Source organism: Gadus macrocephalus, chromosome 7, assembly GCF_031168955.1.
Source record: "Gadus macrocephalus chromosome 7, ASM3116895v1".
Taxonomy (NCBI): domain Eukaryota; kingdom Metazoa; phylum Chordata; class Actinopteri; order Gadiformes; family Gadidae; genus Gadus; species Gadus macrocephalus.
Genome location: NC_082388.1, coordinates 23,319,637 through 23,344,843, shown reverse-complemented (window position 1 = coordinate 23,344,843; position 25,207 = coordinate 23,319,637). Strand labels below are relative to the sequence as shown.

The 25,207-nt window shown below is 44.4% G+C and overlaps 3 protein-coding genes across 6 annotated transcripts; 2 read left to right on the top strand and 1 right to left on the bottom strand.

The window, feature by feature from the left end:
* The first annotated feature begins 794 nt into the window (after nt 1-794).
* Nucleotides 795-11,205, top strand: gusb (glucuronidase, beta). Its single transcript, XM_060057504.1, has 12 exons — nt 795-1,124; nt 1,341-1,526; nt 2,181-2,362; nt 2,638-2,780; nt 3,211-3,404; nt 4,462-4,617; nt 4,896-5,074; nt 5,661-5,807; nt 6,552-6,636; nt 7,544-7,720; nt 8,600-8,735; nt 10,088-11,205. The coding sequence occupies exons 1-12, from the start codon at nt 909-911 to the stop codon at nt 10,249-10,251; spliced, it is 1,965 nt and encodes a 654-aa protein (XP_059913487.1). The 5' UTR covers nt 795-908; the 3' UTR covers nt 10,252-11,205.
* A 277-nt stretch (nt 11,206-11,482) lies between these two features.
* On the bottom strand, nt 11,483-19,898 carry vkorc1l1 (vitamin K epoxide reductase complex, subunit 1-like 1). Of its 2 annotated transcripts, XM_060057506.1 has the most exons (4): nt 19,642-19,898; nt 17,718-17,827; nt 15,169-15,298; nt 11,483-14,708 (listed from the first exon to the last, which is right to left on the bottom strand). In XM_060057506.1, the coding sequence occupies exons 1-4, from the start codon at nt 19,833-19,835 to the stop codon at nt 14,681-14,683; spliced, it is 462 nt and encodes a 153-aa protein (XP_059913489.1). In that variant the 5' UTR covers nt 19,836-19,898; the 3' UTR covers nt 11,483-14,680. The 2 variants fall into 2 exon arrangements, with proteins under 2 accessions (XP_059913489.1, XP_059913488.1); XM_060057505.1 differs by having other exon boundaries at nt 11,483-15,298; nt 19,642-19,897.
* A 1,294-nt stretch (nt 19,899-21,192) lies between these two features.
* On the top strand, nt 21,193-23,898 carry znhit3 (zinc finger, HIT-type containing 3). 3 transcript variants are annotated; one of them, XM_060057509.1, is made up of 5 exons: nt 21,193-22,148; nt 22,627-22,658; nt 22,801-22,857; nt 23,134-23,217; nt 23,613-23,890. In XM_060057509.1, exons 1-5 carry the CDS (start codon nt 21,859-21,861, stop codon nt 23,816-23,818), a joined length of 669 nt encoding a protein of 222 aa, XP_059913492.1. In that variant the 5' UTR covers nt 21,193-21,858; the 3' UTR covers nt 23,819-23,890. The 3 variants fall into 3 exon arrangements, with proteins under 3 accessions (XP_059913492.1, XP_059913491.1, XP_059913490.1); XM_060057508.1 differs by lacking the exon at nt 21,193-22,148 and having other exon boundaries at nt 22,168-22,658; nt 23,137-23,217; nt 23,613-23,898; XM_060057507.1 differs by lacking the exon at nt 21,193-22,148 and having other exon boundaries at nt 22,169-22,658; nt 23,613-23,897.
* Nucleotides 23,899-25,207: the final 1,309 nt, after the last annotated feature.

Genomic DNA, 25,207 nt, shown 5'->3' with positions numbered 1-25,207 from the left:
ACAAAGGTGGCTCCTGGAAGCAAGTGCTTGGTCGCGCACTAAGCGCTGGACTTGTGGCGGTTGGCTGTGGTGTACAAGTATCTGGCGCCATCTAGTGGTAGACTAACTACATTTTGAATAATTTCTTACAACTGTTCTGCACAAGAGAAAGGTTATTGCTGCTTTTTTTAAGTTTAAGTTCCAATATACTGACTCCTTCGACTGTGCTTCGAAAAAAAATATGAATGCACAATATTTGTATGTACAAGCGAAAATAAAAGTACTAGTAGGATATATATCAAAAGGAAATATTGAATGAGTGCAGTATGTAGCAGCACATGGTTAAAATGACGTTGTGCAGTCATCCGACAGCTGGTGATAGATAGCCTACTACTGCTGTGTCGAGATCTGAACCTATGGCACAAATTGCTAACCACACCAAACCGCTCAAATGAACCATACCAATAAAAAAGTACATACATGGGATAATGTGAAATTAACCTTAACAATCTCAAGTAGCCTAATAACTTTACTCAACACGTTCTAAAATGTAATGACTAAAATGACCAAAAGAGGATATGCTTTTACATCGTGCATTGTTTTGTTGTCCACTAGATGGCGTTGTCTATTTTATCTATTTTCCAAATTAGGTACAATCTCAGATAAGATAATAATTATATACTACATTTTTAACAAGGGGGAGAGGTGTAATTAAACTGAAAGATAAACTGAAAGATTCATAATTTCAGCGTATATATAATGACGCATTATTTTGGACTTGCGAAAGTGACGATCACCTGACATACGTCACGTGACGAAAGGTTTCCCACATGACAAGAAGTCGAGAAGCCCGCAAACCAGTTGAACCTCCGATCCTCCACTGAGAATTCACGTAATGTTTTAGTGTGGGTTTCCATTTGTCCCTCAGTATGGCTTGTCCCGTGAAACCCCTTCAGTTACACTTTATCCTTTTATTTGCACTATGGGACGTGTGTAGTATGATCAACTCTGGGATGCTTTTCCCTCGGGAGTCCTCATCACGGGAGATAAAGGAGCTGAACGGACTATGGAGCTTCAGAGCCGATCTTTCGCCCAATAGGAATCTGGGCTTTGAGCAAGCTTGGTATAAACGCCGCCTTGCAGAGGTAAAGTCATGTACAACTCAAATGCAGTCAGTATCAATGCAGCTCTACATACAAGTAACAAATCAACGGCAGGCAGTAGTGTTTACTTCAAGTTGTGTTGCTGTTATAATGACTCAATGTGTCATACGCCAGAGTGGTTCCTGGCTGCACTTTGAGGCTGAATCAATAATTACAACTTCTCTACTCTCCCAACCGAACTCTGACCCTTTGATTTAGACTGGCCCAGTGTTGGACATGCCAGTTCCTGCCAGCTATAACGACATCACTCAGGACCCCAAGCTGAGAGATTTCATTGGCTGGGTGTGGTATGACCGAGAGGTTGTGGTACCCTCCCGCTGGGTGGCGGATAAGAACATCAGGGTCGTGCTCCGTGTCGGAAGTGCACACTATTACTCCGTGGTGGTAGGTATCACACTTGGCCCACGCATCAATTTCAAAACATAATTTTTGAACTGATGTGTGCTTTTGTTATGACTCAGTTTCCCCTGATGGATGTGTGAGCTATCCTCTCACATCCTTGAGGGGGAAGCTGAGTCATAACAAAAGCACAAATGCACTATCTGCATTTTGATTACTTGTCACTGTCTACTGCCCTTACTTTCACAGGAACTAATTTTAATAGGGGACGCTTTTATCTGAAACGTCTTCCCCAGGGTAGGGAGCGATCAAAGCTAATTCATAAACAAACCCTGAATCAACATCTCGGCTTTGCTCAGGAGGTAGAGCAGTTGTCTGTAACCGAGAGGTTGCTAGTTCAATCCCCAGCTCCTCCTAACTGAGTGTTGATGTGTCCCTGAGCAAGACACTCAACCCTAACTGCTCCTGACGAGCTGGCTGTCGCCTTGCATGGTTGACTCTGCCGTCGGTGTGTCAATGTGTGTTTTAACCGATGTAAGTCGCTTTGGATAAAAGCGTCTGCCAAACGCCCTAATTGTAACATCTCTGTCTCAAGAATTAAAGCAAACGTTTATTTAAACATCTGTGACAAAGTAACAGACATTCAAATGATCGTACGCATCAACAAGAAATTGAGTCTTCGGTCCATCCCCGCCACAGTGGGTGAACGGCGTGAAGGTGACCGAGCACGACGGCGGCCATCTTCCCTTCGAGGCGGAGATCGGTGGCGTTCTCCGCGGGGATCCCACCGCGCCGTACCGGATCACCATCGCCGTCAACAACACGCTGACGCTGCAGACCCTCCCCCCAGGAAACGTCCAGTACCTGAACGACCCCACCAGGTGAGCACGTCACTTCCTACACGTCACCTCTACGGGCGCACCAATCAGAACAGCCCTCCGACGCGATAGGGTGGTGGTGTAGCGACCACAAGGGTTCTTCACTCCCAGCCAAAAGGTTGTTGGTTTGAATCCTAATGGCTGTCGGCATCCCTGAGCAAGATGCCTCAATGCTCAACAATGGCCTCATCATGTGTGCACGTTTCTTTTAATTGATTGAACCTTGTATACCAAAGGAGAGGGTATTAAACCGATCATTTGTGTCACTTGTCGCACAGGTACCCTAAGGGCTACTTCGTGCAGAACACATACTTTGACTTCTTCAACTACGCTGGCATCCACCGCTCGGTGCTGCTGTACACCACCCCTCAGACCTACGTCAACGACATCACCGTGGTGACGGATTTCGCCGACGGCATCGGTGAGTGAAATAAAAATGGTCAAAGCGACGCTTGCGCTTACGTGCGCATGAGCATCCCGAATAGAGGATCCAGTGGTCTGTTTTTTAAACGGCATCCATGTGCAATTTAATCGAATTTCTAATATGGTTTTGAAAAAAAAGAATTATATATTTTGTGTTTTTCAGAACAACTGGATACACACTTGTACATGAGTTTCGTGTAAAAAAATTCATAGTTCTCAATTACAAAACTTTGCAAACCAAAAAGCCCCCCCAAAGAAGTGTCTTTTTTGGAGAGAAATGCTGATTAATTGCATCATGTCAAACTCAAAAAAATAGTTAGAACATTTGGGATTTCAATATTGACCAAAATAATCGTGATTCGTTTTTTTTCTCCATAATCGAGCAGCCCTAATCCATCGCCCTGTTTCCCTCCCTCTCCGGGTCCCAGGCGCCATCGCCTACGACGTGGCCGTGTCCGGCTCCGCCTCCTCCAACGCCAGCCTGAAGGTCACGCTGACGGACGGGGAGGGGCGCTGCGTGGCCACCGCCACGGGGCCCAAAGGCGTGCTGAAGGTGGTGGACGCCACGCTGTGGTGGCCCTACCTGATGCACGAGACGCCCGGCTTCCTCTACAACATGGAGGTGAGAGGCCGCGGGCGTTAGACGTAGGAACGGGTGGCACGGTGGGAGAACGTGTTGAGAGAGAGAGAGAGAGAGAGAGAGAGGAGAGAGAGAGAGGAGAGAGAGAGAGAGAGAGAGAGAGAGAGAGAGAGAGAGAGAGAGAGAGAGAGAGAGAGAGAGAGAGAGAGAGAGAGAGAGAGAGAGAGAGAGAGAGAGAGAGAGAGAGAGAGAGAGAGAGAGAGAGAGAGAGAGAGAGAGAGAGAGAGATCGATCGATCACCGCGCTCTACCCGTTGAACCACCGGGGCACCCCCCCCTTGATAATGTAGTTTAACTATCCGATTGAATCAGTGTGATTCAGATTCTGTTTTTTACAATGGGGCCCAGTGCTCGAGTCCCTCAAGGTTTTGAATCCCTTTGCTATGTCGTAACCCAGCAACGATTGTACTGGAAAGTGAGGCAATGTGACTTAACTCTTACGCCACTAGGCAACCGGTGGGCTCAGCGTGTTTGATCTGCAAACTGTCCATGTTGAGGAGCAGGTAGGGGTTGGGCCTCTTGCTCAGGCATGTCCACAGTTTTTCTGCGGACGTTGGGGGATCAATCAAAGTAGATTCTCTCAGTAATCAAAGAGATTTAGGATCTTGGATTACTGGATTTCCCGACCTGCTGCCCCAAGGCAAAGTATTTCGGAACATCGGTTGGCAAATATTTGTCCTTGCCAGATAAAACTTCCCTTCATGAGAAGCCTAGACTTAGTTTTGCTGTCCAGGCAATATCCTTTCCACGGTTATTCTACACGGGTTATCTCATATAATTGATTCTGTTCTCTCCAGATTCGGAAAATTCACCGTTTATTCAAGTTATTTATTGTGAATTAATCAAACTCGGACCGTATTACAACTATTGTTAAACATTGTTGTTTCAAACCATTTTATTCCCAAACCTTCAGGCAGTCCTGAGTCTGCGCATCTATTTTGCATACAAATCTGCCTAAACTTCCACTAAACCCTTAATTACACCACAATGAAGACCAATCGGAGAGGGACAGCAGCCGTGACTTGTGCCCGTACTTGCAGGTTTGCCTGCAGGTGGCTGGCGCCAGAGGAGAAGTGCTGGAGGACCGGTACACCCTGCCGGTGGGGATCCGCACGGTGAAAGTCACCAGCACGCAGTTCCTCATCAACAACAAGCCCTTCTACTTCCACGGCGTCAACAAGCACGAGGACTCTGACGTGAGTGGCCACTAGGGGGCAGCAAAACGCCTGTAGAGCAGTATCGTTGAGTTGAGGCATCTATATCGACACCTTCTATATCGACACCTATTTAATTGAAACTGTCATATTATAATATGACAGTTTCCCCTATTTTTACACAGTCTACCCCCTACTATCCAACCAGTGCAGCTCAAAGGATCTTGCAGTGTCAAAAAACAAATAAAAAGGATTAACCCTAATTAATTAAATAATTTTTGATCTGAAGCTAACGAGCTAGCTCTCTGTGTCCGCGGTAGATCCGCGGTAAAGGCTTCGACTGGCCGCTGGTGGTGAAGGACTTCAACCTGATGAAGTGGCTGGGCGCCAACTCGTTCCGCACCTCCCACTACCCCTACGACGAGGAGATCCTTCACATGTGCGACCGCCACGGCATCGTGGTCATCGACGAGAGCCCCGGCGTGGGCATCAGGGACATGTATGTAACCATGGCGACCCCCCCCCCATCATTCCTCAGACCTTTTATTGTTCTCCTGGGGTGGGCTACCGGCTTATCGGCTCCACTCAGTTCTTCCAACGGAAAAAGGGGCGGGGTCCCTCGACCACACTTCAAAGGGTCATGACTTCAGTCCGATGCTAAATGTCACGCACAGGAGGAGGTAAAGCGGGTTGACTTGTGACCAGAAGGTTGCTAGTTCGATCCCCGGCTCCTCCTAGCTGATGTCGAGGTGTCCCTGAGCAAGACACCTCACCCTTATTGCTCCCGACGAGCCGTCTGTCGCCTTGCGTGGTTGACTCTGCCGTCGGTGTGTGAAGGTCTGCATTAAGTCGCTTTGGATAAAGGCGTCTGCTAAATTCCCTAAATGTAAATGCAATAGACATTGGGAAGCGAACCAGCTCGACGGTTCTGCCCATCTGGAATAGTGGTTGTGTTTTAAAACCTTCAGTCAATCAGGTTGAAGCGTTTCTGGTTCGGGGGGGGCGGGGGGCAGAACGACCTGTTCAGATATTTGAAGTATTCAGTGTTGTTGTTCTTTTTTTTTTTGTTCCGGATGGTTCTCTAGTCGTAGCTTTGGCAACGCCTCGCTGGCCCACCACCTGGATGTGATGGGGGAGCTGGTGACGCGCGACAAGAACCACCCCTCCGTGGTCATGTGGTCCGTGGCCAACGAGCCGGCGTCCGAGATGCCCCCTGCCGGCCTCTACTTTGAGTGAGTCCCCCCGAGGACGCCCGATGAGCCAGATCCCCCCCCCCCCACCAAACCCCCCAAAGGCCAATAGATTTATGTGTTCTTCTGAGTTGGCCCAGACAAACGGGAACACAGGTGTGTGTGTGTGTGTGTGTGTGTGTGTGTGTGTGTGTGTGTGTGTGTGTGTGTGTGTGTGTGTGTGTGTGTGTGTGTGTGTGTGTGTGTGTGTGTGTGTGTGTGTGTGTGTGTGTGTGTGTGTGTGTGTGTTGTTTTTTTGTGTCGGAGCCTCTCCCTCTACTCGCGTTGTGGAATGCAGTCAAACCGGTTTGGGCCTGGGCCGTAGGTAGACTGACCGTTTCCGATTTATAACTGATCATTAATACTGATGGGTAACAACGGTTGATTTTAATACGCCAGGTTAAGGCGGGTTAATGAGGGCTTTTAGCTCATATACTTTATGAGCTTAAGCCCTTCTGTCTGTCATATAATGTAATCCTACTCATGCGTTAACCCTTTCTGTTTTTCTGTGTAATAGGTGGGTATATATATATATATATATATACAGTAGATTTATGTGTATGTGTTTCCTAACACAGATAAATACACAATAATAATCATCATACATATCATTATCAACAGTGTGTTGGATGTGAATACGTTTTCATTATCATGACGAAACCTTTATGATTGTACAGAGCTAGCCACCTGATTAACTTCATCAATGTAACGAACCCTTATGGCCTGACCGACCCCTTTGTCCCCCAGGACGGTGATCGCTCACACCAAGGCCCTGGATCCCACCCGACCGGTCACCTACGTTACCAACAGCAACTACGCCCGGGACAAAGGGGTGAGGTCTCCGGTCTTCTCCCAGCTGTCTGCCTGAGTCTCCTCACGTCCTGCCCTCTGAGGCATCTGTTTTAAATAGTTCAGGAGAACGCCTGAAAAGCTTATCGTGCATTCCTACCCTCGGTGAGAACGGGCTCTCCACTCTCTCTTCTAAAAGATGAACCTCTTTTTAACCGTAGCATTCTTTATAAACAAGGTATTTTGATGCTTTTTTAGGCACCCAGGCATCTTCTTATATCAATTAAAACGTTATTTAAAGTACACGCCTAATGCTTTGAATTATTTCAATGTGTTGTTTTACTTTCCTGATTAATTATGCATTGTGATGTTAAATATCCAAGCAGTTAATCTTGGTTTGGTATGGAGTAGAAGCAGAACAACTGCTATCATTTAATATTTATTGACATGCAATAGTAGCAGACTAGAGGAAAGCAGTCAAATGTATTTAAGTTCAATGTGTGTGACACACACATTGAACTTAAATACATTTGACTGTACACACAGACCGACAGACAGATAGACAGAGTTCAGATACAGCATATGCAGTGTAGTCATGCATTGACAAGTCCTGTAACCGTGGTTCTCTCTGTCTCACGCAAAATGTGCGGATGCCAAGTAGTGTTTAGTACAAAACGTACTTGCGTGTGTTAATCAACGATATCCTTATTTTCAAGGGCTTTAATGTCTGATCGATGAACAGATCCGGGCATATTGCCTATATATATTCCCCCTACATCCGTGGCTATTCCTAAAACGTTCCCGCCATCCCACTCTAGTAGTTTGGAAAATCGGCGGCACTAAATCCACCAACCCTCAGAGCAGTTTGGACCACCACTGTGACACTTGTCTCGTCCAATAGGAGCCCTCGTTTTGCAGCGTGTCATGAAGTCTCGTGTCCTCTCTCTTAGGCCCCCTTTGTGGACGTCATCTGCGTGAACAGCTACCTGTCCTGGTACCACGACCCAGGCGCGCTGGACGTCATCTCCCTGCAGCTCAACACGCAGTTCGAGGAGTGGTACGGAAAGTACAAGAAGCCCATCATCCAGAGTGAATACGGAGCCGACGTGGTCCCGGGACTCCACAGTGTGAGGTCACACGCACGCACGCACGCACGCACGCACGCACGCACGCACACACACACACACACACACACACACACACACACACACACACACACACACACACACACACACACACACACACACACACACACACACACACACACACACACACACACACACACACACACACACACACACACACACACACTATATCCGTCTCGTTGCTGTGTGACTCTTAAAGCTAATAGCATTTGTTTTATTCGCTAAAATGCATTTTTGTCGAAATAATGATTTTAGCAACCGAAAGTCCAAAGGTCTGCGCAGATGGCTGACTCATTGTCAAGCATAACTGATTATTTGGCATTTGTTCAGTCAAAACCTAACAGGCATACTTTTAAATATGTTAAAAATATGTTCACAGCGGTAGACTTAGAGCAGGTTTTCCCCGTTTGAAACAATGTAAACCAGTTGTTTCCATGGTACCGGTTGTTACCGAATCGTGTGTTGCCCCTACCTGCATCTCAAAGACATGCATCCAAGTGGTTTCTGTGAGTGGCTTTAAAGGGGACATGTTATACCACCACGTGTGAGAGTGATTAGCCGTTACAAGCCGTTTTGAAAAACGGCCTCTTCTGACATCACAAGTGGGCGTGTCCACTTAGATGCACGCTGTATAGATCAGTCTACCAGCCTACCAAGTGGACTGAGGCAAACGTTGCTCATCTATCCTTCATACATCGAGGTGGACACGCCCACTTATGATGTCAGAAGAGGCCGATTTTCAAAACGGCTTGCACTGGCTAATCGTACTCACACCAGGTGGTATAATATGTCACCTTTAAGTAAACTACAGCGCCCACTTAAGGTCTGAACCTCGTGCTCTCGTTCTCCGCCTCCCTGCAGGACCCCCCCGTGATGTTCAGTGAGGAGTACCAGGTCATGGTCCTGCGGAGCTACCACGAGGTCTTCGACCAGAAACGCAAGCAGTACGTCATCGGGGAGCTCATCTGGAACTTTGCAGACTTCATGACAGCACAAGGTGACGTACTCAAGAGACGGGGGGCCTGTGGATTAGGACACGCATGCCTTCTGTCGCCGGTTCTGTTTTTTTTTTAAGAGTTATTTTGGCCCTTTTATGCTTTATGATGGTGTGCTGGTTTCACGAGGAAGTCACGCAGTGGCGATGACTGGCGGTGTGCAAAAGGAGCGTGTGTTGCGTGCCAAGAGAGGCCGAGAGCATACGGCTGTCACGCAACCACTCGGGTCTCCAGGCATCGCCATGGGTTACTGTCGGATGATTAGTTGAAAAAGAACAAAATCAAAACGTTGAAACCGACTACTAGGGTGCCGTATCGATTAAGCCCCCCACCCTGGTCTGTCTTAAGTTGGACACAACATACCACCAGGTGTAAGCCTTTACAAGCCGCTTCAAATATCTGGCGGGCGTGTCCACCTAGATGTCTGTTGGATAGATGAGTGAGTAAGTAAGTAAGACTTTATTGTCGTTTGCACATGTCACAAGTGCAGAGCATCGAAATGGCCAGTCACATCCCGTCCAAGAAACATAAAAAGACAGTGTGGGGAGACAGGACGGAGAAGACTCATTATTAGATAAGAAAAGGAAAACAAAAGGGAAAACGAGAAAAAAAAGAAAAAAAAGGTAATTCCCAAACTAGGCTCCTCTAAGGGGGGGCACAGTGAAGGGATTAGGAAAAAGAACACCTCAGCACATAAGCAACATATTAACAACATCACAAACACATGTGGGAGGGGAGGTGTCCCAGCTCAGACACCGGGGGGAGGACGCAGCCAGCGGGCGCGTCGCGTCTCCCTCGCGGCGTACTCTACTGTGACCAGGGACGGAGAGGGGGAGGGAGTTCAGAAGGCGTTGAGTCCAGGGGAGGTGTGTGTGTGTGTGTGTGTGTGTGTTATGTGTCTTTGTGTGTGTGTGTGTGTGTGTGTGTGAGCCCAAGGACTCCATCTCCACCCAGATGAGCAACGTTTGCCACAGTCTACTGGGAAGGCTGGTAGACTGATCTATCCTGCACACATCTAGGTGGACACGCCCACTTGTGATGTCAGAAGAGGCTTGTAACGGCTCATTACACTCACACCTGGTGGTATTATTTATATGTCACCTTTAACTGTCTCTTAATATGGGCCCTTCATAAACACGGTCACCGATCTGCCCCTTGGTGTTATGTTGATCTGTTCATTGGTGTTATGTTGATCTGTCCATTGGTGTTATGTTGATCTGTCCATTGGTGTTATGTTGATCTGTCCATTGGTGTTATGTTGATCTGTCCATTGGTGTTATGTTGATCTGTCCCTTGGTGTTATGTTGATCTGTCCCTTCATGTTATGCGTGGTTGTCTGTGTTTTGGTCCGTAGGGGTGACCCGTGTGGTGGGCAACAAGAAGGGCATCTTCACCCGGCAGAGGCAGCCCAAAGCGGGGGCCTACACCCTGAGGGAGAGGTACTGGAGGATAGCCAACGAAACGGGCCTGCTCCCTCCCTGGACCAAGTACCCCTGTTCACAGCCGCGGTCCCCCTAGCGCCAGGCTTTGATTCCTGGGGTGCGTTACTAGGCGGGCGGCGGCGGCCATATTGTTTCAGTTGAGGAGCCTTCGGGAACCACTTTTAATACATCTGTACCGTTTCAATCAAGTCTGGAAACTCAATGTTTGTGTTGATTCAAGGTTTCGTAACATTTTCTACACTTTCATTTTTTTGCTGGACAATCAATGTTTTTAAGAACATTTTATGTCGGATGATTGTGGTCCTCTAAATACGTGATAGTATATGGCCACAATGTTGTGAACCGTATGCTTTAGTTAGTCACTTTTCCACACTCGCACACTAAAAATACCCTGTGGTGACTGTAATGCTATTAATAGCCAAAGGGATGGACAAAGGCATGCTACACTAAGGTAGGAGTTAGGTTACGAATGTAGAATTTCTGTGTGGGGGGGATCAATCCTTTTTATTGGTCAGAATTTTATCGGGCATTCCCAGACATCTATTTTATCAAAGATGTATTTTTCTATTATTCCATATTGCTGTATATTGTTAGATTCATAACAAAGAGTGCCTTTTTATTTTGTGTTCCAATTGACTAAATCTAACTCAGCTGTCGTCACTTTGGTTTGGTTCAGTGACCTTTGACCTCAGGTGAATATATTGTGCTTTGTTCCGGTTGCTGGTTAACTTTTCAACCAACCCGATAAAGAGAATAAGAGCTTGTTTCCACCCAAGTGTAGAACTGCCTTCCTTCATCTTCTCCCTGACTCGTTAATCCCTTTATCGTCTGTGGACATCGCTAAATGCAATAAATTAGACTTTGTTACAGCCTGAATCGCTTTGTTTTTCAGGGATTAAACGGGTTTCATATGGGTCAAAGATGTTCTACTTGGTTGCGAGTACAGTTTAGACAACTTACGCAATAGATTTTGACGAATGTCTGGCACAAAGCATTTGTATGTTTTTAATAAAAATGTGTATAAAGTGATCCTTTTTTGTACTCAATGTTTGAATTAAGTTAGTTTACTGTGATTGATCACTACCATTGTCCTGAATTCATCAAATACTTAAACCCAAAAACGTTCTGCAATAATCCAGTAGAACCAGTTCATTTCAATCTACAAGATCTATTAGAACTTAATGTGTTTAATGTTATAGTTAAGTCCTATGAGCAAAAGTTAAACACTTAAAAACAAAGGCTTTAACCATTCGCCCTCATCAACTGCCAATTAACTAACGTATGTTTCGGTTAAAAATAACAAGAGGTTGTTTTAGAGGGAATGTTTAATGGTAGATCGTTTCCACATGACATGACACAATTAAAAAGTTAACGCGACAGCCGCATCAACTTTTGTTTTTGACTGATTCCCTGTGAAGTAAATGGTTTAATCAGATTGTTTGTCCTCCCCCCTCCTACCATTCTTGTAACACTTTTCCATGTAAGAAAATACAGCATTTTTAAAACATATTTGGCAAATACAGAAGCAAACCTAAATAAGTTTTCCTCCAAAATAAATTTAATACAAATTGTATGCTGACTCATCTCTTGCCCTCTGTCCCTCTCTCCTAGGTAACGAAAATCACCAATAATGTTAACAGTCTATAAAGATAAAGGGAACAAACAATGGGAGAATAACATTACAATCATGTCATTTTAACAGATAGTGTACTAGCTATTAAAACGCATCCTGGCTAGAAATGTTAAACAAAAATAAAACTGGACAAAATAGTGGAATTAAGTTATTAAAAAAAAGAGGGGATTCAAAAGGTCCATGATTCATAAGGTTTATCTGGGCATCTGGTTGCTTTGTGGGATATTGACGTTCGATTCTGGGAATAATTTATCAGATTACATTTTAAGCAAGGCATGGGATGTGTGCCCTTTGCAGTCGTCATTCTTATTTATACTTTTTTTTTTTTTTTTTACAAGGCTTTTTCTGTTGCTCTTCTTTGGCTCGGGGCCCAGTATTCAAACAGAAGGCACTTCTGATGGCATTGGTTATGCAACAGACATGGCAGTTAATATACCTCAGGGCCTAACTCAATACTTGGGGAAATCCAATCCTACTGGGATTCGCGAGAGGTTGTGATTTGTACTTTTGATTCGGTTTTTTGGCGTGAACCGTGCTCAAGACATCAATTTGAAGTCTTGTCTAGCCAAGCAACATTCGGTACGCTTTAGATTAGGCCACAATGTGTGCGCTCTCACTAGAGTTGACACTACACCGAAATGATTCACGAGGATGACAAGTTCAATGTTCCCAACTTCAATGTAACATGCTGAACATTTGACCCATTTCTATGAACCTCAGGGTTTGACCTGCCTCGGATGTGAACGAACTGGCTTTTCACAGATGTGGGAACAATTATGAGTGCGCGTGTGTTTTAACAGGATCTCATGGAGTAATCTGCTAAACACACACACACACACATATATTCTCCTCACGGCCTTGTTCAAAACAGATCACTTTGGGCCGATTCCAACACTGTCGGCCCACAAAGTGTCCCACGCATGGCTCGAAGCATTCAGAATAAAGAATCAGTAGAGTACAGTGAGCATTTACCATCGCTTAATCAGTCACAGAAAATAAGAGAAATGCTTTTTATGACATACACATCAACGGACAGGGAGTTCTTCAACAGGTTGGTAACCTGAACCTCAAATACCCAAACATGTGGGTGTGTATGTCCATTGGTCAACACAGCACATGGGCCTTTGCACACAGTACCACATGGTCCAATGCATGAGATGTTGACAAAGTCAAAAAGAACAAGAGTTGAGGTTCTATTGGCTTAACATTTTGGAGGAAAATACTGAAGTGCTATAGCAAGACCGAATCCCGACCTGTGCTCTCGAAGTCCCGATCCATCCCTCTGGAAACATTCAGGGAGTTGGGACGACATGCAGGCGAGGGCCGTTCAGAACTCCACTTTACTCCAAATCCAACGCCGCTGGTTTCACAAGAGGGCTCTGCTATGATGTCATACCGTCCCTTTTTTATAACGATGACGAATGCTAAAATATTAATTTTAACATGCGACTACAGAGAACCATAATCCCGTGTTGAATGTGCGAGTGAACAGTACCGATGTCAGCCATCAGGCCCTGTAGGCCTTTATCAGTAGACCCTTCATCAGTAAACCCTTCTTTCTTCATCACTTTGACCCTTGAGCAAATAATCGCCTACACACATCGCCGCCTCACTGGAATAGCACCCATTTTGGGCTGCGGGGGTGAGAGGGGGTAAAAAATATATCAATAAAGCCGCATTGTATTTTCCCAATGGATTCATTATAGCCCAGACCTGTCATTCAATCAATGAGGAACAAAGAAAAAAACAGTGTTACACGATAATAAACCTCCATTCCAAAAAAAAACACAAAAAGAAAAAAAAACAACGACTGGTCTATCACCCCCTCTTCGCTCCTTTAGGCACATAAGTCTTTGTGGATGCCACGTGTGTCGTGGTCAGGAATGCTTTCAACACGAGAACAAAAAACCACGAGAAATAAATAGAAACAAGCGATGACGCGGTCATGGAACCTATAGTGTTTCGAACACGCCTTCTCTCGCCGATGGCTTCTGAGAGCAGAGTAGACAGTGACCACTTGTACAACGAATAAATCCACACACACAGACTCTCTCTCTCTCACACACACACACACACACATTCTCACAGACAGACATACACACCCACATACACACACTTCTAAATACCATGCCTGACCTGGACTGCAGGAGAAGAGACGTTCCACAGAAACACCAAAGCGTTTCTACAGACCCAACGACGAACCCAAACAGCGAGACCTCCGCCGCGGCGGCATGTTGTTCATGTTGTCTTCGTTAAAAAATAAAAAACAAAAAGGAACCGGCTAGGTCAACACTAAACCACAATCTAGCTTAAAATATTGCTCAGCAGCTATATATATATACACACACAGTTGCATTAAACAAAAAACCCAAAAGAAATTAAAACAACGATCTGACCTACAGTTTCTCCCATTCTCCCATGGTTTAGTTATAGTGGTCCTCCTCAAAAAGAACGTGCCTTTAAGTGTAAACAGGGGAGGAGGTAGCGGGGGGGGGTGGAGGGGGGGGGGGGGGGGGGTGGTGGGGTAGGGAGGGAGGGGAAACATAAAGGATGGTGAATGTTGTTCAGCGCCTCTCCGGTCCACCGTGCCCCCACCTGGTACCTGCACCCCACGCCGGTGGCGAAGGGCGGGTTTTTACACCCCCCCCCCCCCCCCCTCCCCCGCCTGGAGGGGCTCGTCAGGAAGATCTAGCAGTACAGTGTGAGGACCTTCCGACCTCCGTCTGTTTCAAGTAAGCCCCGTCCTTCGCTTTTCTCGTCCAGTCTTCCGTTTTTTGATCCTCTTTCGTTGGTTGTTCAAAGAGTTGAGGGCCTCCGTGTCGAGGTCCGGTTACGGCCGTGTTGGAAGCAGCTTGTTCGAACTGGATGCACGTCACAGAACACGATTGCTGGCCCCGGACCTTTAAAGTGAGTGTAGAATGATTGACGAAACAGAACCGAAAAAATAACCCAGAAAAAAAAAAAACTAAAATCCAAAGAAAAAACGAAAACCGGAAAAATAAGTGTTTCACAGATAGATCCTTCCGTGTTCTGCGATCAACATTGTTGGGCCAAACTGTATTTTTTTTTTAAAGAGAATTTTTCGTTTTTTTTTTCTCGTTTTTTTTTTAATGGAACACACAGCAGAATAAACATCGTTTTGGAAGCAAGGTCTCCTGGCGGCAAGTCAAATGTTCAGAGGTCACATCACTTTTTTGTAACTTTTTTCTCTCTCTCTCTCTTTCTCGTTCTCGTTCTCTTTCTCTCTCACGCATCCACGCAACTTAGTCCTGCTTGACCGGGAGCTGTTGTTTCCAAGCCTCGTTCAAGTACACCAGGCGCTTGTAGTTGAGGAGAAAGAGAATGAAGTTCAGCACATACGTGGTCACGCAGATGATGCAAAAGTCCTCCAGGACAAAGTAGAGGATGTATCCCAGGTACATGGAGCCCATGACCGACAGGATGGACGTGGTCATGAGGATGAGGGCCGCCATTGCGCTGACCGTCATTCCTGGAGCGGGGAAAACAAAAACAAAGTGAGGCTTTGAGTCGAGGAGCGACCGGGAGACTGAATGACCGCTAGGTGCCAAACAGTCCCAAATAAGTAAATGGACTGTAAATGAACTGGATTTACACAGCGCTTTTTCTACCTCAAATAGCTTTGAAGTGAGTGGCTCACATTCACCCATTCATGGAGCTTGGGGAGACACCAGAAGTGGATATTTTTTTTTACATTTTCTAAAGACTTATAATTTGACGACAAATACGTAAAAGATTATTTGCTTATAAGGCAACTCTTGGTCAGTAATGTCTAACAAATTCGATGATGTTGTCAATCATGCAAGAGAGCAGCCAGTCACGGTGGGTGAGGTTAGGGTGAGGCTTCAGGCTGGCTTCTCCTAGCTTACTACTGGTTGCTAGACAACCCGCTCAACCCCCTTGAGCTACAGCCACAATGGGCTTTAGAAGTGACTTCTGAAGCCACAAGTATCTTAAGAAGTCACTTCTGAAGCCACAAGTATCTTAAGAAGTCACTTCTGAAGCCACTTATTTCAGGAGGTGGAAACGCCCAATTCTATTGTCCCGTTTATAGATCTCCACTTTAACCAGTACAGTGTTGGTACAACAGTGAGATAACTTAATGACAGAGCTTTTGGAGACCCGACGACAAACCACATGTCGATAACACACAGCGTTAGGAAACAAGGTCACATCCATTCATAATAAAAATAATCACTGTCGTTTCTAAGATAGTCCGATGACCTCTGAGACTATCGACTCTTCGAGGAAAATAGGATGCTTTTCTGAACCAAGATATCGTTCTCTCGACCGTAGGAACCACCGTCAGATTGTGAATGTGACCTTGTTTCCAAATAAAAACTCACTTGGAAGTCTTCGGGATTAGTGCGCATAAGGGCTGGCACAGACACACACGCCTATTCTAAATCAAATCCAAATACTTACCACAGAAACCTAGCCTTGAAGTAAAACGATTTGGACTCTACCGTTATTGAACTAACTGTGATACACTGTGAATTTGTTATGGGCTATCTACTTGGAACTACTTCGGAAAGCCATTTTTTCACTTGAAGGCCAGCCTATCACATGAGGACCAATCGCAAGAGACACCCTCTTTGTTAAGTGCGTCAGGCTGTGCCCACCAGTTCAAATTGATAAGCAATACATCACAGATCGGGAATATAAAACCACAGAGACCTGTGGCGGTTATTATTGCTGTTCCAACCGCTCCTTACCCAAGAGTAAGGGCACTGCCATAAAATGCAGATTGACTTTATATTTCCCCTTTATATCTGTTGGCCTGTCTCATCCGCAGCTTAACTAAGAAGGACTATATTTTATTATGTTTGGGGGGGTTAATGATTGAACCTGCAGTTTAAAAGTGAGATATCCCGTCGTTATTATTGCATAAGGATGCAGGGAGACAATGCAAATTCCTACATTTGAATGGTGGAGATGCTAACAGCTAGCATGGCAGTTTACTGGGTTGCTATTGTGCTGGTCCAGTGAGCGCTGGTGCTACGTGCTACGGCTAAAAGAGCCTCTTGTTCTGCACTAGCACCAGGTGGCCAGGCTTGCCCACAGGCCCAGTCAGCAGGCTGTCATATCAGGCCAGCATGACTGATTCAGCACCATCTCCAAGGAGTCGGGAGGAACAATTGTTGGGTAAACAATATGAAATGACATCATAGGAAGCAGACACAATAAGAGTTAATATGTCCTTTGATTGCATGACTGTACACAATCACTTCCTCAAGGGCTCAGGGTCTTATCCCAGAGTTGTTTCCTTTACCAGGAGACACCCGTCGTACGATTAAACTTAAAAGCCGAGCCCCACCGCATTTTTAACTACTTCATGCTGGCCGTAAACAAATTTACGCCGGCCATAAACCAGTTGACATTAGTCTTGACAAGTTGACGTCAGTCGTGAACGAGTTTACAACAGCCGTGAACTAGCTTACATTAGTCGTGAAGTTAACTAGCGTCCTTCGGTTGTCAACAAGTGGCCGAATACTGAAGGGAGCATCATAGGGACTCATCCTTGTCCCAGCCTAGGGGCTGTTATCATGTTAAACAGAAGCTGTGTGCAGTGGAAGGTTCTCCACTCACACCCACTTAACTAGCACTGGGCCGCGCCTCATTTTTAGCCGGAAAATCAAAAATATGAGGAAGTATCTATGACCGTCTTTGACGAGAATTGGGTGATGGTTGAAACACATGAAAGAGTTCCTTGTGATTGAGATTAGGTCATATGCAGCAGTCGTGGTGGTGGTGGTGGTGGTGGTGGTGGCGGCGGTGGTGAAGGGGCCGAGAGGGTGCTGAGTCAGCACTGCTACTTGGGCTCCATGACTGTAGACCGGCGACGTGTCACCTTAAGCCTTGACTTCCCAACCGGCCAAGGAGGGCCTTACCAAGTAAAAGCTGAAAAGCGTAAAAGCAGATCCCGTAGACGCTGTTGGGCTGGTTCAGCGCGCTGTCGTTCCCGAAGATGGAGCCCAGGAGCCCGAAGCCTCGTCCCCATCTAGACCGGCGAGAGGAAAACAAAAACATACAGGATACCGCACAAGTCTGTTATAACGTATCTGGGGAACATAGTACGGGGAGCAACAATAAGACAGACGTTGGGTTAACACCCCAAGAGCCTCGACAAAAATCACGCCCAGGCTTATTTGAGGCAATGCATACAGTTGGGAGCCATGCATGTTTTAAACATGATTTATACATGTTTTAAACATGATGCGTTCTGTATTTTAAAAACAGCCAAGTCTGAGGGTTTCCCAACGACTAAATTAAGTGGGACCTCGTATTATAAACCACCTTAGCTGACAAATGCGATTCTCCAAGGTGTACGAGAGGTGATGGATGGCATGAATGGCTTGTCCAGCAAGTGACCTTGCAGGCCAACAGTACGACGCCCCACAACCCATTCTCTGCTTGATGGTATCAATATGCCAAATGGGTCAAACACCATTAGACCCGGTGACCTATTTAGACAGAGGTTGTGAACATTGTTTTGCCTATTCCGGCGTAGGTCTTTCTATAGTGGTGGATCTATAATAAAAAACTGTCTGACTTGCTGTAACTTGATCAGTTTCACGTCCAAACATTATATTGAGCCGAAACCTGAAACCCGAAACCTGTTTGTTGACTAGGGATGATAAATCACATCAACCTTGTTTCTACACCTTTAGGATCATTTGGGTAAACTCATAAGATTTAATCGAAACCAAGAGGTCCAGCACATTTAACAAATTGAAGGTGAAGCTCAGGAGGTCTGCAACAGACTGGCAGACAGAGAAGGTCAGGTACCACCTGCACATCTGGACTGTTCAGATTCTAGTTAAGCTAGAATTGCCTGTCAGACAGAAAGGAATTATAGGAATCTATTATTGTGTATGGGAATGGGCGTGGGAAGACTTATAATCCCTTTAAAAAGCTGTCAGTTGTTCGGTGTCATAGTTTCTGCCTAAAACAACGAAGGCAATGCATATGCTATCGCAGAGACGTTCTCTCATCTTGCCAATTTGAGGTTCAAGATCTCCACTAAAATGAGAGCTCACCAATTTTGCAAACTGTGTGGAAGACTTGGCAGTTAACCCCTCCGAAATAATCAATACAAGTTTTATAATCACTCGTTCAACTTCCCTGAGTTTAAACACTTCTCTAATTGTGACGTTTGCTCTGTCATCCTCATTAACACTCGAAGGGATCCTTCAACTATTGAATCACAGGGGTATCCTCGATTGTATAAGTCACCATTGCAATTTATATAGCTCATCTATATATAAAAGAACACAATCCAAAGCTCAACGGTGAAAAGCCAACAAGCTAGTAACAGGTATGCAATTCATCCTTTTTTAGAAGTGAATAGCTGCCTGTGACTGTACCAAACCATACTTTCACAGCCAGCAGTCGCCGCACTGTTACATCGTTATATCGGCAATAATGGAGAAGTGTTTGCCCCGATGTTGGAGAGAGATTAGTCAGCTGGGGCTGACTTCATTATCTTTCCAACGAGGTTATCTCGCAAAGTAACCCACAACGTTGTCAGATGCATTGCGTTGGGTATATAAGCTAGTACGGTTAGCTTGATTATGCTAGCTAGACCATAGTTAAATGAATCGCCGGCTAGATCGTGGTGCTGCACACCCTTTTTCTCCCCCGTTGTATTCCTCCAACAGTTACAGTGTTGGTATCAGGGGCTACGATTGACCATCAGCTTCAGCCACGAATGGGTTTTGCACAATGGATCTGACAGCCCTTCCCAAAACGCCAGCGAGCAGCAGCAGCATCTCTGAGCGCCACTCCAGACCCCGCTCGGTGAATTCAAATTACCTTGAGGTGAACACTTTGGAACAGCTGATGGAAGTACTGACGTCGCAGATCGCCTGATAGCTCGCATCCCTAGCCTTTTCCCTTTCCACGTGGAAGGCGTATAAAGACAATACGATGCCTAGTAGACATACGAGGAGCCGGGCTATTCTCTCCCATCGAGGGGTGGACACTCTCAGGACGGGCGCCGCCATCATTCTCTGGCCTAGATGGAGACACGCACACGAAGCTCTCTGGCTGTCGGGTTGAGTTGCGACGTGGAGAAGCGTCAGAACGCGCCACACCATTATGGGCGTGTCGCGTTTTTTTTTTGCTTTTTTATATCGCGCTCATTTTAATAAATACAAATTATGTGTGGGGCACATAAGTGATCCGCGAACGTGTGGAATGCAGCTACGCCCCAGGCTTTTATTTATGAGCGCATAAACCAGCCAGAATGTGCAGATTTGCTGGCGAATGCTGTATTTTGTTTTTAGCACAGCATTGTCAACTGCTGAAACGCCCCCCTTTAAACCTACTGCTTCATTTCCCCCGCAAATCATCCAAGCAGTGAGAGTTCTGGCTTCATTAATTCTAATAATAAAAACACCACAAAAAAAACTATTGAGTTTCCTTGATGGCGTTTCACAGGTAGACGTGTTGCCATAAAGCCCTTATATGATGGAAGAAACAATATGCATATATTGCCTATTGAATTGAAGCTCGGCGTTTCAGGTTATTGTTAAGATTGTTTCTGCAGGTTTTCAATAACTGGGTAACTGTTGCATGGATGCGTCGTCTATGTCGTCGCAGCAGTGATCATGTGACTGGATGGATATAAACACTGGGTGACATCATCTGTTTACTTGCTGTCTGGAATTCATCTGGACAACTGCTGTCTGCTGCAATTCTCTCCTCATGGCGACCGATATTGAACACCTGGCTTCCTTTGAAGAAGCACACTATGATCAATACGAATATTACAACCTCGTGGAATACTCCTGTCATGCTCGGGGTAAAGGGAGAACAAAGAAGGAAATAGAGCTGAACACGAATCGCCATTGCCCTGCTGGCCATGAGAGGAAGATTGCTGAGAAATACCACAACACCGAAATTAACCGCAAAACCCCAAAGATCGCCACTTGTTGAAATATCTACAGGTACGATACAATATGTCAGTACTGCAATGTTGCTGTTTTGAAGAACAGTTTAACATCATACCTGCTACAAAAGACTATATCACTGAATAACATTCCGTTACTTACCGTTTTAAAACATTAGGTGACACTTGCCCTATTCCTCTTGCGACAAATCCGAAACGTAATAACTATTGTGTAAACAGGACTTTAAATCATTGAGGCCTACTGCCGATTCAGATTAGGCCAAAGCATGTATGTAATAGCTTGTCAATTCCTTTGAAACATTTTATCTTCAGTGAATTCAAACTATATAATAATTGAAAAACAGTTACAAAAAAGCAACACTGCATGGTTTATTGTTGCCCAACAAAACAATTGTCATTTATTTATCAATTTAGATTGAAAGCTTATGTTTTTTCCTCTATGTTCCATGCAGATCCCTGTTGTGTTTCCAAAGTTGACCATTGCCCAAGGTTTGAACCCCTGTGTTGACCCAGTGAACTCGGACGGCTCGCCACGAAATACTCCTGTCTACATTCTGCCCCTGTTAACTCGACCTCCCTTCCGGTTACAGCAGCGCGGAAATAGTTCGGTTGAGTTAGAGCTCGTCCCAATACAACCGCGCGCGTGCGTGCGTGTGTGTGTGTGTGTGTGTGTGTGTGTGTGTGTGTGTGTGTGTGTTAAAGAGGATAGAAGCTATATATATATATATATATATATATATATATAGCAATACAGACGTACAATTGTGGTGTACGATGACAGTAGATGCATATAATGTTTAATAAAAAGAGATAATACAATAACTGACTGCTCAATGTTTTTTTTTGTGTATGGTATAGGTCATATTTGGATCTACACTATAGCTATGTCACATTTGAATATCAAGTATTTTATCATAATTTTTTTACTTGGTTGAAATGTAAAGACATCCCTCCCTACATTTACCAAAGATGTTTATTACTACTATTAATGATAATGTTTATTACTAGCTGCTTCCATTTGGCTTATTTTAGACCTATATATTATCGATAGCACCAGCTGCATACCGCTAGTAAACTTGTATTATTATTATTATTATTATAGATTTTCCCAGATTATCATGAACGCCCAATCCCGTAACGACAATGTACTATTAACAAACAGAAAATCACACAAGCGTGGCCCGACTTTTACTTTGAAGAAATTGTGTCGGCGGATGTTATTTTTTCACCGTCACAAACCAGACAGATCAGGAAGTGGTGGACCTACTAGAGGAAAAGTACAATTAATCGGCGAAAATATACAATCAGGAACGAATATACTATCCAGTATCCACGTCAACATGCAGATCTGCAATGTTTGCCGAGACGAGCCATCAAAATATAGATGCCCAACCTGCCAAATCAGATAGTAAGTACCTTCTTAGTCCTCGTCCAGCCCAAACTAACCGTGCTAATTTCAGTGATGACATTAAGACTCAACTTTTGTAGTTTCATGTTATAAACGCTATATATTTATATTAGCTATTTAGGAAAATGAGACTGTAGCCTACCCCGAAAGTGACTTGATTGGAATAGACCGCTCTATAACCACGTGCCTCTGTTTGGTGTTACGTTATTACGGTCCGTGAATGACGTAATAAAGCAAGGTAAAGGTGAAACGTTCCGGCTGGTGTAGAATCGTGACGCGTGTTTTGTTACTGATCAAATGTTGCCAGACAGTTGCACGTTGCATGTTAGTTATAACCACTATGACACTCCAAAGTGTCATTATGTTATCCATACGTTAATATAACATGCCAGGGCAGTTACAATGTGTTGAGAGTCGCTTTGTTGACAACAATACTACTAAAACTAATGGCTTGTTTTTGCTTTCTTCATTCACGAAGTTGTTCGCTTGGCTGCTATAAGACACATAAGGGTAAGAATTCCTAATATCTATTTCCAATAAAGCGCTTTATTTTGACTATGAGTACATAATTACAATCAAAGTATGGACCCATAATGGATGTGTTCCTTTTATCCCGAAACGGACCTTTTTAAACGTATCATTCTCTTTTCAGACAGTTGCATTCGTGTTGAACGGCCAGCCCCTGTTACCCCTGAAACAAACACAGACGGTATGGAAAGTCTTGGAGGTCTTCAACTTGAAATTGACAGATCATGTTCAGTGGCCTTGTGGGCCAAGATAGACCGCTACATATTTATAATTGATTTAATAACAAAGACTACAATGTACAGTTCTTTGCTCTTAACAGAGTGTGAAGTTTCGCTGGTCTCCATGTAAAATTATATATGTTGTAATATGGATCCATCTGTCAAACACATTGTTACTTGTTAATATAACATACTTTCTGCACTTAACCTGCCACATTTTGACTTTTATTTTGTTTCAGTAGAACCGTGGAACGTGGATGACATCCTCCAGAAGGAAGAGGATTATATCGACAAAGTTCCCTTGCAGAAACTTAAACTGCTGAGTAAGAGTGTAGAATGACCCATTGACCTGTAGAAAGACACATGAGATAGGAGATGGGGTTTTGCTGTCTATTAGCAAACAAACAAATGATTAATTTGATGATTTAAACTGCAAATCATCTGAAAAGGAAATATGAATTATCAAATTGTGTCACGATACTTAATAAATAAGTTTGAGACTCATCAAGTAAAGTGTCAAACCTTTTGCGTTTCAGATCACATAAAACATTATTTAGTTTCAACCTATTAACTGTAACTCAAAAGACAAAGCAAGAGCCTTTAAGCTATCACTTTGGTTCTCCACACAAATTGTACGGACTAAAGGATTCATATACAATTAAAAATAACCATTAGCTGCTGCTAGGTGTTCAATCCTGTGACTTCTGCCCTTCTCCAGGCCAGTCGGAGGAGCTGAGAGGCCTTCTGCGTAACCCCCACCTGAGACAGTTATTGCGCTCCATCGACTCCGCGGCGAATAAAGACGAAATGATGAGAGCCGCCATGCAGGAACCGCTGTTTGTCGAGTTCTCCGACGAGTGTTTGAAAGTTGTAGAAAATGGCCAACGCAAACCTTCAAGACCAGGGTCCAGTGAAGATCTCTAGAGGTTTTGTTTTGCGTAGTATTTTTTTTTTATTCAATACATTTCTTTGTCCGTTTTTTCCATGCAATGCATAACTGAATGAATAAAAAATATTTTCAAAACCATCTATAATGCCATTTTGAAAAAAAAAATTAAGCAAATTAGTTAAGTAAAACTAGAAAATGCGGTGAGTGCTGTAGTGCAAAGTGAGGTTGAAAATATGTTTTAATAAGTGCAAACATGCACACCATTTTAAAAATCTTATCTGATGGCTAGAATTATTATTTAGAGTTTGGTGCTTCCTACATATCCGGTAGAAGCTGAACGCTAACGTGCATGTGATATGTCGTATGAAAGCCGAGACTCCAAGGAGTCCAACTGTACAAGCCTTATCCTTTTGTGAGCTTTTCTCAATGTGAACTAACTGAATTAACTAAATGAAAAAGAATAACTTAAATTCCACCCTTTTCCTGGTTACAAGTGATAACCCACTTGTACACACACCCAGGGCCGCTGACAGGTTTGGCTGGGCCCGGGACAAAATTCTCTCAATGGGCCCCTCCCCCCCCCCCAAAAAAAAACACACACACCTCTACTTTCTCAGTCCCTACCCTACCCTTAAATGACGGAAATTCAAAAAAATACTCATTACTCAACAAACAATTTATTTGAACATTTTAACATTAACTTTGTGTGCAACTATTTAGGTGCGAAATGCCATGCGCCAGACTTTTGTGGTGGCAAAGTCATCAATGAGGTAATTGAAGTCCAGCTTCTTTGCAAGCTTGTGCTCTATGGAAAGCATTGCCAGCCCGTTGAGCCTCTCCTGTGACATCTTTGAGCGCAAGTAGTTTTTTATTAGCTTCAATTTGCTGAAGGCTCGCTCACTTCCAGCCAATAGTCACACAGGCTTGGACAGGTAGATCCTGAGCAAAATGCAGAGGTCCCCATAAATGCTCTGAAGCCCCATTTCGTATAATTTAACACAGAAAAGAATAGACTGATCAACTTGGCTAACTCTATCCCAAAGACTACAAAAGTTTAAAAATCGAAGGTTTTTTTTTTTGTTCCCAAAATTGTCAAACGCCGAAACACAACCACAGAATTCCCTTGTGCAGCTCCCAAACACATGACGTCGGGATGACAAGCCCATTTATTACGGATAAACCAAAAGGATTATTTACAACTTTAATTGGATAGGCTATGGATATGGACTGAGTGAAGTTATGGCTTTCAGAATCATACCACAATAAAACTCACGCTATTGTATTCACTTAGAGCTCATTAACTGCACATTTCATTGACCATTTTTCACTTGACCAAGGGGAATCATGTCAAGGGTACTTTTATTTATCGCCAGACCCGCGTTTATGTCCGCTGAACTTCCAGAGAATGTTTGGGGAACAAGGCG

What these genes read in the sequence shown, in the direction of transcription:
- gusb (XM_060057504.1), top strand. Translation starts at nt 909, where the DNA reads ATGGCTTGTCCCGTGAAACCCCTTCAGTTACACTTTATCCTTTTATTT. An exon ending in ATAAACGCCGCCTTGCAGAG is followed by an intron (nt 1,125 to 1,340) that starts GTAAAGTCATGT and finishes CCTTTGATTTAG; the next exon opens with ACTGGCCCAGTGTTGGACAT. An exon ending in ACTACGCCCGGGACAAAGGG is followed by an intron (nt 6,637 to 7,543) that starts GTGAGGTCTCCG and finishes CCTCTCTCTTAG; the next exon opens with GCCCCCTTTGTGGACGTCAT.
- vkorc1l1 (XM_060057505.1), bottom strand. Translation starts at nt 19,835, where the DNA reads ATGATGGCGGCGCCCGTCCTGAGAGTGTCCACCCCTCGATGGGAGAGA. An exon ending in TCCAAAGTGTTCACCTCAAG is followed by an intron (nt 17,828 to 19,641) that starts GTAATTTGAATT and finishes TCGCCGGTCTAG; the next exon opens with ATGGGGACGAGGCTTCGGGC. An exon ending in CGCTTTTCAGCTTTTACTTG is followed by an intron (nt 15,299 to 17,717) that starts GTAAGGCCCTCC and finishes TCCCCGCTCCAG; the next exon opens with GAATGACGGTCAGCGCAATG.
- znhit3 (XM_060057509.1), top strand. Translation starts at nt 21,859, where the DNA reads ATGAACGCCCAATCCCGTAACGACAATGTACTATTAACAAACAGAAAA. An exon ending in CTGCTATAAGACACATAAGG is followed by an intron (nt 22,659 to 22,800) that starts GTAAGAATTCCT and finishes TTCTCTTTTCAG; the next exon opens with ACAGTTGCATTCGTGTTGAA. An exon ending in GCAGAAACTTAAACTGCTGA is followed by an intron (nt 23,218 to 23,612) that starts GTAAGAGTGTAG and finishes GCCCTTCTCCAG; the next exon opens with GCCAGTCGGAGGAGCTGAGA.